At 34.4% G+C, this 17,965-nt stretch overlaps 2 protein-coding genes across 2 annotated transcripts in view; one reads left to right on the top strand and one right to left on the bottom strand.

The window, feature by feature from the left end:
* LOC128996182 (uncharacterized) overlaps positions 1-6,306 on the bottom strand; it is a 33,198-nt gene extending 26,892 nt beyond the window's left edge. Inside the window, exons 1-2 of the mRNA XM_054421321.1 lie at positions 6,205-6,306; positions 4,086-4,256 (exon numbers count right to left, since the gene is read on the bottom strand). Coding sequence (XP_054277296.1) covers positions 4,086-4,218 — 133 coding nt within the window. The 5' untranslated portion in view covers positions 4,219-4,256; positions 6,205-6,306. The remainder of the gene's footprint in view (positions 1-4,085; positions 4,257-6,204) is intronic.
* Positions 6,307-9,060: 2,754 nt separating this feature from the next.
* LOC128996441 (eukaryotic translation initiation factor 3 subunit J) lies at positions 9,061-17,877 on the top strand. Its single transcript, XM_054421771.1, has 8 exons — positions 9,061-9,105; positions 9,934-10,047; positions 10,131-10,210; positions 11,316-11,432; positions 12,485-12,623; positions 13,696-13,842; positions 15,843-15,979; positions 17,111-17,877. Exons 2-8 carry the CDS (start codon positions 10,035-10,037, stop codon positions 17,159-17,161), a joined length of 684 nt encoding a protein of 227 aa, XP_054277746.1. The 5' UTR covers positions 9,061-9,105; positions 9,934-10,034; the 3' UTR covers positions 17,162-17,877.
* The last annotated feature ends 88 nt before the right edge of the window (positions 17,878-17,965 follow it).

Raw genomic sequence — 17,965 nt, forward strand, 5'->3', positions numbered from 1 at the left:
CTAGCATTAGTTTAATAAAAAAAAACCACTTTTTCATGATTTTTTAATTGTCTTTGAATTACTTTGGGCTAGTTATCTGTTAAAAGTGGAATTGATAACAAAAAACAATAATATTTACTGTATCTTTATTGACACTGACATTTTGAAATACGGCAGTGTACGATTATTTTGTCGTACAAGGTTGGCAACGCTCCGTGCAGTGGGCGCGGCCGGGTTAGCGACTTCCAGAGTTAGCGAATTCCGCCGCGAGACAAAATCGAGTTAGCGGGTTCCGGAGTTAGCCAATTCCTGACTGAGACGGTTAGCCAGTTCCAGAGTTAGCCAGTTCCGACACACGACCGAGTTAGCGAGTTCCTGAGTTAGCCAATTCCTACGTCTCGAATATATTACTAATATTGTCTACAATAGAATTTTTGCACAAATTATATTGCCAGACATACATTTCTTATACATCCAGTAATTTTGAATAGTCTATAAATTATATTTTAGCTTGTTAAAGATACTTTTTGAATAACTATAGTTTGAACGCACGCAGAACTCGACGGAACCAGTCGACTGCACTAATATCAAGAAATAGAGCGAGAAGAACAAATAAATTATCTAGATATAACCATCATGAAGCATAACCAGCACCATAAATTTAACATTTACAAGAAACCAACTCACATCGATCAAGTTATTCATGCTGACTCAAACCACCCACATTCCCACAAAACGGCAGCATTTAGATTTATGCTAAACCGCCTCCTTAAAGTACCGCTGTCCAAAGAAGACAAAGATAAGGAGCTCACAATAATGAAATACATTGCTCAGCAAAATGGCTATAAATCCTCACTTATAGACAGAATATATAAAAATATTCAGGCAAAGTCCCCTAAAGAGATAGAGAGCAAGAGATTTGTTACAGTAGAGTACAGTAAGACTGCCAAACAACTAGCTAACCAAGTTTACAAGAATACTCCTGTAACAGTTGCCTTTAGAACTAATAACAACTTATCTAAAGTGCTAAAACCTATAGAAGAAAAAATCCCGGACAAAGAAAAACAAGGAGTTTATAAACTAAGATGTGGCAGTTGTGATTCGTTCTATATAGGCCAAACAGGGCGTAAATTTAAGTTAAGGTACAATGAGCTCATTTAAGCAATTGGTTCCAAGCCCAGCCTTCAAAAATCCAACTTCGCAGCACACATCAGGGATTCAATGCATGATTATAAACCAGTTGAAGATTGTTTAGAAGTTCTGCACACATGCAACAAATCATATAGGCTTGACAGGTTAGAGGAAGTGAAAATATATCACGCTCACAAATATGACAACCAAAACCTCATCAATGTCCAATCCAATTTTACAGCCAATGTAATAGCCTATATGACAAAATAGTCAGAACGGACGAAGACACAAAATGATCATGAAGGCATTGATGCTCCAGCAACCAGAACAAAAAATCGAAATTGCCTGTCGTCTGTTGTCTGTCAGTTGAGCACTTGTCAAAAGTGAGGTTATGTCGCGACATACAAGTAGGCCTAGGCCCTACTAAACTTTATGTTTCATCTTTTGTGTTGTGTAATGTATTGTAAAAAGTCGACAAGAACCAGAATGTTCGCTTATTTACTATGATTTGACCTCTAAGAAAGTGCTGAAGATGGCTTGATTAAGCCGAAACAGCTGTACACTGAGTACAAAACTGGATTGCTTCAAGACGGTAAGTCATATAATTATTACATTTAAAAAGCAAATCCTGGTCAGCCAACCACAAAGTATGCAATAACATCCTTATCCCATGAGTCTATTGTGCACGCTTGGAGCTGATCAGGTAGACAGTGGCCTTGGTCAATGAGTAATACTTATGATTCTTCTTCTGGCCCTTTACAAAAATTTTTATTGAAGAAAATATAGCAAACCCGTGGTATAAATAAATGCATTTTTATCTCCTGTTCATTTTGATTTCAAATTTGAGGTGAATCCATCAACCTATAGAAGTTATAAAATTAGGTATTTTAGTATGATAGTTTCGCATACAGTACTGTTACTGTTAGAAAAATTAAAGCACTACAATATCAAAGGTGTGGCTTTAGATTTATTTAGGTCTTATCTGCAAAATAGATCTCAGTATGTGGCATTAGGAAATAACCTGTCTCAATGTAAACCTGTAACTTGTGGAGTTCCTTTAGGGCTCGGTACTTGGGCCATTATTGTTCTTGATGGTGGTCAATGACTTAAGCGTAAATGTCCCTACAGATATTGTTTTATACGCAGACGACACCACGGTAATCACCAGGAGTTCAGACTATAGTCAACTTTTAGAAAACTGTGAGTTGAATAAAAATGTTGTTGAGAACTGGCTAACAGCAAATAATTTAATTCTAAATAAAGATAAAACATCAACTGTAGTATTTAGTCTTAGAGAAATTCCTGAGATGCCAAATGAAAATCTGCATCCAAAGTTTTTGGGACTAACTTTTGATACTACTCTAAATTGGCAATATCATGTTCATTTGGTAAAGGCAAGGCTTAGTTCGAGTAGGTATATTTGCTATGAAATGTTTGTGTGGTGAATTGAATCAGAATTCTTTAATACAGGCTTATTATGGACTATTTCATAGCCATTTAAGGTATGGTTTGATTGTTTGGGGATCTTCTCCTCATGCAAATGAAGTTTTTATTATGCAAAAAAAAGTTCTTAGAGTCATTGCTGGTGTAAAAATGTGTCATAGTTGTAAAAATCTATTCAAGGAGTTTAAAATTTTGACTTTGTTTTCTTTATTTATACAACAATGTCTACTTTATATTAGAGCCAATATTCATTTATTAGACTGTAGAAAAGATGTGCACAGTTATAATAACATTAATTTGCCAAAAGTAAGACTAGCCAAGACAGATAAAAGACCAATGATGATTGCAATTAAGTTGTACAATAAGTTACCATTAGATATAAAACTGCTTAGTGATAAGGATTTTAAAATTAAATTAAATTATTTTCTATGTAAAAGATCATTTTATTCTATAGAAGAGTATATGTCAAGACAATGGACTGTTAAGGACTTCTGTTGAATATTATTTATTTATAAAATTGACGTGCCAATGTATTTGCATGAAATATTTTCTGGCTGAATAAAGTTCTTATTCTTATTCTTATTCTTATTCATCCCTTTTAAAATGTTGATTTTCTGCGACCTAGGTTTCAGCATATTGTTGTGCTGTTATCAGGCTCCAGTGTAGAACATTCAGTCCATTGAAACGTTACTTGGTCGATGAGTTAAAGTTATATAATGTTCACATGAGACAAATATGATCAGTGAGTATTTATTTATAAAACAAAGAGGCACTCATTGTATGAGTTTCACGGCCGTGCCAGGTGTCATCCAAGCAACAATCAAATTTGGTATCAAAATTAACAGGAGACAAAAATTCAGTACCGGTACGGTAATTTAAACAATCAGATCTGTACACATTTTCTTAATCAAAAAAGCTTGACCAATGAACAGGACACCGTCTGCCTGGGAGCAGCTCCTAGCAGGGCCTAGTGCGTTTGACTGGTTCTGTTGGGTTCCGCCTCACTCTGACAGCGTTTTACTTTAGGCTATAAGTTATAAATGATATTGTCTCACTGGACAGGTTGCTCTTAGATTTAAAACTAAGCCTGTATTTTGAAAAAATAAATATTTACACAAATTCTAAAAGCTACACTTTTTAGCAAAGCTCTTAAAAACTAGGCTATTAAAATGTAGGCTATTGTATAGGTAAAGTATAAGTAATATAGCTGTTTACAGCTGTCCAAACTTTGTTTAAGTTAATAGGTTAAGTTACTGATTTTAAAATTTCTAGCCTAAGTAAGTATGTAACTGGGAACGTAAAGAAATATGTCCGTCCTGTTTTTAACTTCTTATCTTTTTTTTAATGAACCTTACGGGTAAAGCTGTGAAATTCACAACTTTTGACTAAGTTATTAACAGTGAAAAATCTAAGAAAATATTTTTCACATAAGTTATGGCCTTCGATATGACATTCTAAATATTGTTGCTAAAAAGTGCTAACAATCCTACGCAGGTGTTTAAAAGTCTGTAACATAGGCCTAAGCTGTTTACCTTCAAGTCTTTTCCTTTCGTCTATCTTCCGAGGACTTTCATCCGCTTGCAGATAGTTTAGGTGAAGGTGATCTATTTGAGCCCACAAGTCCCGTAGGCCTATACGGTCCCTAACCATGTAGTCCACTGCCATACTGATCAGTTTACAGACTTCACATTATTTAATAATTTCTGTAAACAATATAACTCACATTTTATTATTTTCCATCAGTTCAACTGAAGGGAGTAGGCTATATTATTTTAGAATAATATAGCGTTTATTTTAGAATAGTTTGACGTTACCTATTGTATTTATTTACTTAATGGTATAATAAATCTCTTGAATCTCTCTATATTTTATGTAATTTATAAAAAAAACAGAATAGTCCTATAGCATAATTTAGTTCACAAAGAAAACTAAGTTAGATAGCCTATATGTAAAACCAATAATGAAATAACTTTACCCCAACACATCCTAGGCCTTCCATTAACTTACTTGACTTAGCAAATTTCCATTGGCCTGATTGAATTTTGACAAAAAAATGTCTCCTTGAACATGTCAGATGTATTTCTTATTTAAATTAAATCAGGTTTAGGCTAAGAAGTTACTTGGGTGTGCTGCTACACAGGAAAAGTAAGTTAAGATAATAAGCTTGAAAATTAAGTTTGGTAGCCTAACTTATCAAATTAGGCTAGTTATTTTTCCCTAGGGTACCTACACTTGTGTGAACCTGGCAATAACTCAGCAATAAGTTGTGCGCAGGCCTTCAAAAATCTATTGCTGGCCGTTTTGCAAAAGATTTGGCCCAAACCATATTACCGATTTAATGTCAACAGAAAGAGCACACTTTAACGGACACGACACTATCAATATCATATACCTGGAGAGTAAGTTGGAAGGTAAAGTCAGCAACAGGTAGTGCACGCGCCCAATAAAATCTATTTCTGGCCGTTTTGCAGATAAAATCTATTGCTGGCCGTTTTGCGGAAAATACGGCCGCAAACCATATTACCGATAATGTCAAAAGATAGAGTACACTTTAACGGACACGACAGACTCAAATTATTTTCCTCGGGGAGTAAGTTGGGGGGAGTGTCGGCAATAAGTAGTTTGAGCACCTTAAAAAATCTATTGCTGGCCGTTTTGCGGAAAAATACAACCGTGAACCATATTACCAATAATGTCAACAGATAACTTAGAGGACACTTTAACGGGCACAACAGTAGGCCTATCAATATCATGTACCTGGGGAATAAGTTAGGGGGGGGTAAAGTCAGCAATAACTTAAGTACCTAATGCAAGTTAAGCCTTGCTGGCCGTTTTGCGGAAAAATACGGCCGAGAACCATTACCGATAATGTTAAAAGATAGGACACTTCAACGGACACAACAGTATCAATATCATGTAGGCCTAGGCCAACCTGGGGAGTAAGTTAGGGGGGGGGGGTAAAGTCAGCAATAAGTAGTGCGTATGCCTTAACAAATCTATTGCTGGCTGTTTTGCGGAAAAATACGGCCGCAAACCAATTACCGATGATGTCAACAGATAGAAGACATCTTTTGACATATCTGTTGACATTATCGTTACCCTAATATGGTTCGCGGCCGTATTTTTCCACAAAAACGGCCGGTAATAGATTTTTTAAGGCGCACACACTACTTATTTCTGAGTTATTGCCAGGTTCACACCAATGGTAGGCCTACCAACAAGTTTTTTTTTTCATTCACTAAGTTATAACTTAATTTTATAATATGCTCAGTAGACTAGGCCTAGGCTGGTTAGTTTTAAGTAAGTTAGGTAGGCCTAGGCCTATACCAAAATCACATAGCTAACTTAATCAACCATAGGCCTAAGTTACAATTTTCTCTGCTTGAAATTTTAATTAAACACATGACAGTGACAGTCCTAGGCTGATTAGGCTATTAATATCGGTCAAGGGTATATAAAAAAGGTAAAGTGATAGGCCTATGGGTAGGCCTATGAGACTGCATTTGATCCATTTCCAAATCTATCACTATAGCATAGGCCTAACCTATCCAAAAACGAGTTGAAATTTAATAAATTTTCTAGGATGTTTAAATGTATACAAAAATTAGTTGAGTTTACTAATGTTAGCCTACTTAAGAATACAGTACTTACTTGAGACGGTGTCTATCAATAGAATTAATGACACTTAAATAAAAATAAATGAAGGAACAAGATTTTTCCATAAATAACTTTCCAGGTTTGTCGTTCCGTTCTGTTCTGGTTCTTCTTGTTCTGTTCTAATTTCTATGTTCTTCTAGTTCTATTCCTTCATTCCTTCAATCCAATCTCATTCAGACAGAATTATAATAGTAGTATTGCCAACCTAACAACTCCTGCAGCTCTAAGAAAGGTAAAACTTTTACTATGTAAACGGTAAATAATGTATGACGCTTTTAATTTTTTTATTTTGAATATAGTCTTATTCTGTAATCATATAATTTCAGTGGTGCATTTTAAACGAATATATTTGCAAATGTGGGTCAACAGTGGTCAAGGTGGTCACTAAAAGTAAGTCAAGCACGTTTCTGTATCACTAAATTCGTAAACCTCTGCAGCATAACCCCGTAGTATTAGGCCATAGCTAACACGACAGTGAAAAATGGCATGATTTATGTTCAACAGGCAACAGGTATTGCTCAGTGATAAAACTACAGCTAGAGTAGCAGGTAACATACACCCTTGAAACCTTGAAAGTTTGCTAGTGACTTTATCATTCCACGCCAATTTCCTATCCAGATAGAATCCAAGGAGCATTACTGGTTCACCAGGTGGGGCATTTCTCGCCAGACTGCTGATGGTTGCAGGGTGCCTGGGTTTTATCCTGGTTGAGCTGAGTACCATTTTCCTCAAACCAGTGGGATGCTACGGCTGTTGGTTTGTGTTTGCTTGCATCTTCTCTGGAGTGGACAGCATAATTTGGGGTCCCCGTGATACCAGGGTTGTGTGGTCAGCACAAACACCACCCCTCATATCAAGGTCGTTGATTATTAGGAATACAACGGGCCCACAATCCTAAACGGGCCTGCGCCGTACCTGACATATTTGGGCTTAGATGTTGCTCCCTCAATGGGGACCTCCTTGTGTCTTTCCGCCAGATAGTAGTAAGAAAAACACTCAATACCACAAAAAGTATATTATTATTATATAAAGAATACTAAATATTAAGGATAATAACTACTAACAAGACTACACGCCATATACACTCATCTCCATTCATACTTGGCTTAATGGATTACGAAATATCAGATAATTTTTTAAAGTCTGATGAAGTAGTTTTTCCAGTGTGATAAAAGTATAGTTTACTACTAAATTTAAAAGTGACCTATTTGTGGCGAGATAAAGTTTAAACGAGCATGGGAAACAAATTGAGAAATACACTATAACTGTACTAAAAAATAAAAATTATATTAATTAAAAAATATATAGACCTATTCCACTTTAAGTTAATTAAAACGAGACCATCATACTTTTTCTCCATTTTACCTCGAAGCGCTTGTGACAGATGCTCTAATTATATTTGTTTTGGGTACAAACACAATAAACATTATAACGCGTTTCCACCCTTTTCATTTTTTCAACTTGTTGAAATATGCCACTTAAGATTATGGTCACTTGATATCACACTCACCCGCCATTGCAATCAAATGTTATCAATCTACTCCTATACTTAATTAAACACTGTTCACCTTAATAACTTATATATATTTAAATTATTTAACTATCACTAAAATATATATAACGACAAGACAACTAAGAAACTAACAAAAAATTAACACCTGTCACGGTCAGATATTGAACATCGACTGAAGTGAAGACATTGTTTTGACACTTGAGATTACAGTATACATAATCGCCAAACAAACATTCCTCCTTCCCACCCTTCGGTGCTTGGGGTATTGTTATTGGCTTCCATTGGCTCGCCCCCCTCCCCGGGTCCGCTGCATACCAAAGCGACTGGACTTTGACTTTCTCTTTCACCACCCCTCACGTTGTTTGTCACAAGGGCGCTGACCTCTTACGTACGCAACCCTCACTGAACACGTAAAATAAATAACCCGTACTGGAAATACTTTCGCCTGACCAGAAAAGCTAATGATTTAAAACTAGCGAATATATTATCTATTCGTTGTCTATTAAACTAACTGAGTAGAAGTTATTTCCAGCTCTTTTTAAAAACTAACTAATAAGTAAGTAAAAAAAACCCGAACGAATAGTGCTATTCGTTAGAATTTCTATTCGTTATTCCCAAGTATGGGTTTTTGCTACCTTTAGGGAATCATGAAAAACCCCACACCTAAGACAAAGGTTTACTAGCCGAGTCAGAGGCTTTAGTGTAAACTCAATTGTGCTCTTTAAGATGGAGCAAGAGACACCGTTTACATCTTGGCTGTTTGAATCCTTAAAACACCTAACTATGCTAAGAATCTGACTGTCAATCACCTCTTTCCAGCGTGTAAGGGTGTGTATGTGTGAGATGTCTGCTATAGTGTCCAGTGGGTCCATGTGCTGTAACAGAGGCATACTTTTAATTATGTCATCAGCTACGAAATAGTCATTAAAATCATCCGGTGAAGCCACAATGGGAGGGATGGCGTTTAATTTCCTATGTTCATTTACAATTCCCCAAGCAGCCTTACAGGTGTTCGAGGACCACATGATGAAGCTCAAAATTACCTCAAAATGAGATTAGAATAACTAACAGTTGTTTTATCTATGCTATAGATTTTGAACTTCTCAAAAGTGCTAACATTGAATTTAACCATAGATAAAACGGAGTATGTTTTATCTATGGTTTAACCTAGTTTAAAAAGTCAATGTTATAGCAAAGATAAAACAATGGTTAGTCTATGGTTATAGACATTTGAGATATATTACAAGGTTTTCTACGGTTTTTTTTTTAGATCTTTGAGTTAGCTCTCGCTCCGGAACTGGATTCTGGTTTGAGGTTGGGTTTTGTGGGGTTGTGAGTTGTGACATCATCATGCAACCGTAAAAGAGAACCGTCGAAACACGAACCGTCGTTAGTGATGGGAGAATCGAATACTTTAAAGAATCGAATACAGTGAATTCGTAGCCTCCCCTGTATTCGAATACTTTTACGAATACTTGTATTCAAACACCTTTGAGTCTGCAAAGCATGGAAAATGAGTGTGTAATTCTTTTTTCATAATGCAACGGTTCTTTTGGCCACTGTTATTTCGTTTTACAGTAATTAATTCATTAATATAATTTATTCAATGTAATTTTAAATTATATGATTTTTAAAAGGTACATTTATTTTGACTTATAATTATTTCATGGTCAGTTACAGTCTTATTAATGTATTATTTTCTATCATATTAACTAATTAATATCTTTAATAATATGTCTTATTCATTTGTATGGATAATTTACATCAGATATGCATGTTATTTTGCCATGTAACTATATAAATCGGTTGTAGTTATAATAAATTCTATTCAATTGCCCTCTACCAGTAGTAACCTAATATTTTAAATAGGTATCCAATATATTCTAAATGTTAACGATTAATAATAATCTTATGTAAATTATAGGGCTAATGGTAAAATTATAACGAATAGATGAAAACAAATGCTGCAGTAAAAACATTAAATACTCTTACGAATGCTACGGATTCGTAACGTAAGATATTCAAAAGGGAATTCAGTAGTTGAAAAAGTGTTGAATACATTTTTGAATCCCCCGAATAGAAATCCTGCAAAATCTGAGGTCAAGAGTATTCACAAAAAAGTATTCGTACGAATCTGAAGTATTCGAATCTACGAATACTCGGGCTGTATTCGAATACTATTCGATTCTGTATTCGATTCTCCCATCACTAACCGTCGTCCGTTTCTGTGACTGTCTGCCGTGAACGCAACGTATTAGGCTAGTTTATTTCATTTCTGGTTTATTATGTGCTAAATGAAATCCAAATTATAATGGATAGTTGGGGTAAGTAACTAAAACGTTTGTATAGTTTACCATTAAGTTAATTTTGAATGCAGACCACTTACATTCTTATGCATGTATTTCAGAAAATGAGGATTTTGAGGTCACCATGCCTGCCAAGGCTTTGAACAAATGGGAGGGAGAGGACGAAGATGATGAAGTTAAAGTGAGTAACAAATATGATATCGTTTACATTGTAATAATAATAATGCCTAAATCAAACATCCACATTAAATCAGCAGAACTCCAAAGATAAAACGTGTTGAGACTAAAATAATGTTTCAATATGGTTACTCCCATAGAACCTATAGCCTGTTCACAGGCTGAACTTATGAAGGAGGGCCAATCCCAATATCTAATTGGCTATGCTATGTTTTGAGCTGTTTGAGAGATGTAGGCTAAGATAACCCTTAAACTTAAGTTTAGGTAGGCCTACCTAGGTTAAGTTCAGCTTCAAATTGCGAAGTATTTAATTTTGCCGAGTAGAACTGTAATGGGATCATTAAACCGTTGGCCTTGTTGCCTATCACGGTCCAAGATGAGTACAAATTGTATCATTGAACATTGTAGGCTAATACATTGAATGCCACCTAAGTTAAGCTAACTTAATTTTGACTGTGTAACTTAACTTACCACCAATTAATGTGGATAAGGCTGCTCTTTACTTTATGTCCTACACTCATTCGAATAGATATCGATTATTCGATTGTTTCATTTGATATATCTTTTGGTTAGTTAGGTTAGGTTAACCTTACCCAAGTTAACTAACCAAACGATATAACTTATCGATATATCGATCGGCTTGTACTATTTGCCCATCAAAATATACATGGCCGCGGCGTTGGCATGAAGCATCCGGAATAACTAAGTTATTGCCATGGTAATAACAGGAACAACAGACTTGTAAACATTTAAATATTGTGCATAAGTAGGTACACTCCATTAGGCTATGAATTAATTAGTGCAACAGCTGTTTCTGTCAGCCGATCTGCGGCTTTGCCAGATATCACTTTGAAAACCACTTTTTGTGTTTGGGGGGGACCCAAAATGGATGTAGATCCGCTCAAAACTCAAACTCGAACATTTTTACAAAAACTATGCTTTCTCTCCTATACAAAGTAGTGCCTGTAGTAGGCAGGCGTATGGTATAGGGGGGAGAAAGTAAAAATAAGTATTCCAGTGTGATGTTATTGTGTTCTTATTCAGTAATTTAGGCTACCATGCTTACTTTTAAAACCCAAATATACTTTGGTATTTTGGTAATTTTGTAGGACAGTTGGGATGATCCTGAGGAAGAAAAGAAAGAGGAGGACTCTTCTAAAACTCAAGCAGTTTCTGCTGCCAAGAAACCCAAAAAGGCCTTACTAGGAAAAATTGAGGAAAAGGAAGTAAGTAGCAGCATGGTTTAACTACACATTCTGTTGTAGTTAGCATCCTTATGGATCAGACGACTCTAAGTAGGCATAACTTTGACCTATGTTTTTGTTTGGAGGGCTCTAGGCATATAACTTATTTTTGTGTTTTCAAGTTAACTATTAACTTAGGCCTCTACCAGTAATTTATATTTATTTAACAAACTTGTGATATCTTTAACATTGGTGAACTGACCAAATCAGGAATAATTTGTTTGTCAAGACTACATCAGCCCACTTGAGCATCATCAGATCTTAAACACAGGTAAAACTTCTTCAGATTTTACAGTTGCCTATATTATGAGAACGCTCTAGTAACTTTTTTTTCTTTTTTTTTTCAACGCCAGTAGCATTTTACGAGAGTTACGAGAGATAAATGTTCAGTGGATGTGCCGGGATTGAACCCGTTTTCCTTTTAACCAATTCCTTTTAATTGTTCCCGCTGTAACATAGTCTTTTGTCAGGAAAAAACATGATATGTTGAATCAGATAGGCTATGTAGGCTAGGCTGATCATTTAAGTGAATGACAATCATTAGGCCTATTGGTGTTACTGTGCTGTTGAATTGTAAAAAAATGTTTTAATATTGATTTGCCTACAATCATAGCCTAGGGAAAACCATAGCCTGTTGTCAAACCTATTTAAGTTATTTGAATTTGTCTTAAATTGAAACCAACTGTTTTGTTTCCAAGCCATCATAAAAAATAACATAGGTAACAAATTTGCTCTAAAAAATAAGAACGGACATAAAAGTACTGATTTTCCTATACCTGACCCTCGTATCCTGTGCAATCCTGTGGAAGTTTACAGTGGGGGCCAACAAAAAGAGTTGTCTCAGCATAACTGAAATGATTCAAACCATAATGTCAATAACATGGATATATAGATCACAATTTCAAAGTAAGATCTCGATCACCCTTAGTGGGAACAAATAGCACGATCAGCGGGTATTAAAAAAATATTTGATTCATGAAAATTTGTATAACATTTTTGTTCAAATTTCATTAAATCGTTTGTTCATTTTGCAGAGAAAAAGAAAAGAAGAAATCGAAAAGAAACTAAGTGAAAAACAAGCTTCACTTACACCTGAAGAACAGTTAGCCGAGAAGATTCGCAGACAAAAACTACAAGAGGAGTCAGACCTTCTTTTGGCCAAACAGCTATTAGGTGCTTATTTAGACAAAGATAGTAATTTATAGTAATTTTGATTTTACAATGTTTTTTCCAGTTTGCATGATTGTGTGAAAATTTAATATTGTGACAAGTATATGTGCCGTCTCTTCTATATTATTAAAAAGGTTTATTGATCTTTGTGGATGACTTTTAGACCCTTTGAACTTTGATTACCTGTACATATAGTAGCCTATTGAACATAAGTTCACAAATGCTAGATCTGCATTTTTTAGATTTAAAGATCTACCCTTAGGATTGACCCAGATGGTTTCAAAGTTTGTTTGGTAAAGTATTCCAAAGAGTTATTTCAAAGTAATCAGTTGATTAGATGTTAATGAAATGTTGATAGGCTAATTCCAATGAAGTTGACAAATAAATATGTTGTTATGAACATTAATGTTATATATTTACTCTAAAATAATAATTTGAGTCAATCAATTGATTTCATTTGGCCACTAAGCACACGAGGCAAGTAGACAGGCAGGTTACCTGTCTTAGGTGCATTTTAAATTACCACAGAGAAGCCTACTGCATACTGTACAATTGGTTTGTATGAGGCTTGGTTTTGAGCAACTCATAGATTTCTAAAATGAGGTAGATGTCCCAAATAGGCATCATAACAGTAAACGTATGATTGAATACATATTTTTATGGAGGAATTGCAAAATACTTTGGTCTGAGTTGAAGTGTTGATTTCACCTCATGAATTAATTAATACTTATTCAGTTATTTATGACTGTTGTAAGTGGAATATACAACCAAAATATCAATTTTGCTGCATTGATTTGTTTGCGATACAACAATGCAAGTAATGTAATCTCAACGAATAGCCTATGAGCTGCAATCTATCAAGTGCAGTAGGCCTATACGTCTGAAGCTTCATTTTGAGACGTGTGAATGTTTGTGCAAAATCAACTCGTAGTTGGATTTCAACAATTAGTTTTAAAATCAAATCAGTTCGGCAGTTAACATAATTTTTCGCAATGAAATGCTCCTAAAACAGCTGGAAACATCTAAGTGTTAATTTAAACACATGTTTACATCGGAGCTTTCTTCAATGTTTCAGGAACCGACGGAATATCACTAGTATTAGAAACTCCAGAGGATTTCGAGAAATTTAAGGATGACATAATCAACAAATTAGGGGACTCTACAAAGAAAGAAAACTTTCCCAATTTTGTAGACCAATTAGTACAATCTTTGTGTGTACATTGTAAGTAGTTAATCTACAATATCTTATACAAGTTTTTAATCTTAACTAGCTTAGATATGCTTAATAAAAATGCTGTAGATAGGTACTAGTCAGTTGTCCCAAATTTAATTTTAAATTCGACCCCAAATTCTCAAAAATGATAATTCTTAAATCTGAAATACGAGAAAAAAAATACCTTCTGTGAAAAAGTTGGCTTATTGAAAAAGGAAAGTTGCAGCAAGCAAGTTATCACTTGCAATAAAAATACAATGCAGTAAAAGAAAGAAGAAGAAAAGTGAACTCCAACTATCCATATCAACGATTATACAAATAGTTAAGCTATCTTGAATATCACACCTGCGTTCTAGTAGACACACCCATTGTCCTGTTTCACTAAAACGTTATCATCGTCCTCCGAAATTGCAAAGGAAACTTCAACCTTTTATAAGGGAAATTTTACCAAAAGGTTTTTTGATTTCGATAGTAAAATCTTAGCTCTAGCTTAATGTATTTAGCCTACTTGGTGTTCGATCACTCGGCTCGAAAATCAAGCTGCAGCACACCTCTACTGAACAACTTATATTTAAAACACTAGTACTGTAGTACCAGTGAAGTATAATTTAGAAATAATTCTCATTCTATCCATTATTTATAAAAAACTCATACAATGCCAAGCATATTTTTGAATATTGAAAATAGTTACCTGAATTTTGTTAAAAACCGTAATCATAATTTTCTAGTATTTGATTAAGGTCTGGCCCAAAACTATTTGGACGGTTGGAGTTCTTCGGTATCCTCTAGAGGAAAATACCAATTTCTGTAAATTGGTTTTACAATGTAGGTACCAAAATAATACTAAACCGTAACATGAAATCGTTATAAATTTAACATACCCAATTTAAACCTCAAAACCCCAGATTGGTTAACTTAGGCCACCTTACTAATATATTGGATTGTAAAAAAAAGGAAATTGCAACTAGCTTACCTTTCAAAGTAGAGGTAGGCAATAGAAGACAAATAAAACACAATATTTCATCTCCAGGGTAGACTTTTGTCAACAAAGCTCTCAGGGGGCGAAATATTGTCTTAAATGTGTTTTCTTCCAAGGTAAGCCCCTTTATTTTCAATATTTAATTTCTAAAGATCAAAATGATTAATAAAACATTTAGGCTATACTAATAAGGTTATGTTACCTGGCTTCTTGTCTACCGACTTCCAAAAACAACCGTGGATCGTAGACAGAAGCCAGGTAACATAAACCTTATTAATGCTAATTTTAACGATCCAGTGGCTAACCATCATGAAACATATTCGTAACCCTGGTCTGCCTTTGAAGCTAGTTCAGATTTCACTCAGTTTGCAAAGTGAGCAAACAACAAGTTTAAATAGAATATATGAGATTACAGATTACTGTAATTCTCAAACCAAGCCGTATTTTGAATTCTGTCTTTAGATTTAAAATTTGGTTCTTACTCTTCATCACATAATCTATGTAAATTACCGACTTGGTTCAAATTCTAGGTAAATATTCCCTCGGTGTAATTTCATAGATAAAAATATTAAACACATTTGACTTAAAATTGATTGTGTCACAACCAAACATTTTGTGATTTAAAATTACCTTCAAATTGAGGTTTTATTAAAAATCCCTTTTTTGGAACTATTTTACTTTTTGTTTAGTGAGCAGGAAATACCTTTTATATAGGAGAACAGTTGAGAACAATCCTTACTATATTTAAGTAGGTATTTGTTCAGTTAACACCTAACTAAATTTTCATTATTCATTATTCAACAAATTAGAGTTGTAACACTTTTACTGTAATTCAGTGGGTGGATCAACTACCTATACCAGATAGACCAAAAATATTAGTTTTCACCAAGAACCAAGGAGACTCCTGATATTTAGTCTCATAAAATTATTTTTGTTTACTCAGAATTATTTAGTAAATCTACTCTAATTTTTTAAAAGCAAATATATGATTTAAGGTTTTTGTTTTCTCACTAGTTATACATTTTTGCAGTAAATTCTACTGACCTTAAGAAACTTTCAACGTGGCTTAATAACATGCACATAGAGAAATTAAAAATAGAAAAAGGAGATAAGGGAAAGAAAAACAAAGGGAAAGGCAAAGCAAAGTTGAAGCTGGAAGGAGAAACTGTAAGTAGCCTAATTAATTTTTTTAGAACATCAGTTATCAACAGCTATTTTTATTACTATACATTTAAATCTAGTTTTGTGGCAAGAATTGACTGTTTGAAAAATAAAGTATTAATGTCTCACAACAGTTAATACAAGAACTCAGAAAGCCTTTTACTTCTACTATTTGGCAAGCTAAATGATAAAACCTGTAGAAAATAGCCTCATGAGACTTATTTTCATAACACTACACAACAATTTTCCATAATGTTGGTAGAGAAGGGCACAATTAATTATCTCTCGAGCCCATAGAGCATCACCCAAGAGTCATGATCACCTTTCACAGTCACACGGCAAATTATATAACATCTGCGATCATGGCAAAATCGTGAACATCTTCCATGGCCACAAAAAAGTGAACTTCTCCCACAGTCTTAGTACAGCCGAGAAGAATATCTTCTACAGTTACAGTGAAATTGTGAACACCCTCCACAGTAATGGCAGAATCAAGAAAATCTGCGGTCATGTCAAAATTGTGGTCACAGCGACATCATCGTCTTTGACGATCGCGGCCAAACCGTTAACATTACCCACAATCCCGACAAAACTGTAAATTTTCTCTACGGTACCATGTCAATGTTAAGGCTCTGCTTGACTTGACTGAGCTTGGTGATGTTGGAAAATCATCTTCGGCACAAACTATTCCCTCGAGCCAACCTGACCCAAAAATATCTACAATCTGCAGACCTCTAGGAAAAAGGTCTTTTCATGACCGGGAAAAATCAAAATCTTTCTGCCGGAGGCAAGCGAGAATTTTTTTCACGAGTTATGATGCCACCCTGTGCAGCTGTTCCAATAGTTTTTGATTCCTTTATTAAGGCAGTTTTTATTTAACAAATTAACCTGTTTTGTGTCCAGCAGTTAATAGTACCCCAATAATTATCTACCTGTCTAATTGTTGTACAATTTAGTTCTTAAGTCTTGTATTCAATATAACAAAAAAACCTAATACTATGAGTAATGAAATTAACTAACTGAAGTAATTGATGTCTATTAAAATGAAATTAAACATTTTACTCAAAATTAATCTTTTACATCTACCTACCTTAACTTTTTATGTTGTTGTCACTAACTTTTCATGCTTTTTCACAGGACTACAACGAGTTTTCAGCCTACACAGAAGACTATGATGACTTCATGTAGTACCCAAGTGTCATTTGAACAGTGCAGTTTTCACGGACATATAGGAATCAAATAATATACAATAGTGATTTTTTTGTATGCTACATTTTATTCAAAGACTTTTCATTTATTTATTTGTTGAGTTATTTTTTAAGAAAGTGTATTTTTGATATGGGTTTTATATTAATACCGTTAAAATAAGCTCATACCTTCCATGTTTGTTTGTATAGTGTATTTCAGAATATGGCAACTGTTTCACTTTTGGATTTACTCATAACGCTTCGCTAAAAGTAGTATAACAAGTTGTTAAAATAATCGCAGCAATTTGTATGAAAATCACTAGCATATAAGCTATACGTAACTTGAAATTTTAGCGTAAATCTATTTATCAGGATTGCAGATTTTGCCATTTGTAGATGTTAAGGTGAATTATTTCTTTGTATTTGTATGTATTATACTTTATATCACTAAAACTCATATCTAATATTGGCTTTAGAATTTGGTCGGGATGTGGATTTCAATTTGAGTTATCTGTTTACTAACTCACACCATTTTACAAATTAGCACCGGGCCTGCATAGCTGTAAATGAGGTTGATTCATTTGGTTAAGTTTGAGAGTTGGGTTTGTAACTTTGGTTGATATGTTTTCTCATGTTACACTAATATTAGACCATGTTGTTATCGAAACCATGAACAAGCCACACTCCAAATATACAATATTTTGAGTTGGGATGATATTTATGTTTCATATTTTTATTTTTAAATCCCCTTGCCACAATATTGAAGATATAGACAAATCTGGAAACCAGATCAATAGAAAATAAG

The sequence above is a fragment of the Macrosteles quadrilineatus genome, unplaced genomic scaffold (assembly GCF_028750875.1).
Source record: "Macrosteles quadrilineatus isolate MER2022 unplaced genomic scaffold, UCM_ALF_1.0 Scaffold_6__1_contigs__length_79288215, whole genome shotgun sequence".
Classification (NCBI taxonomy): Eukaryota; Metazoa; Arthropoda; class Insecta; order Hemiptera; family Cicadellidae; genus Macrosteles; species Macrosteles quadrilineatus.

Bases quoted from the DNA above. Each gene is read 5' to 3' on its own strand.
- LOC128996441 (XM_054421771.1), top strand. The intron at 10,211-11,315 runs GTGAGTAACAAA...GTAATTTTGTAG, and splicing joins ACGAAGATGATGAAGTTAAA to GACAGTTGGGATGATCCTGA. The intron at 13,843-15,842 runs GTAAGTAGTTAA...ACATTTTTGCAG, and splicing joins ACAATCTTTGTGTGTACATT to TAAATTCTACTGACCTTAAG.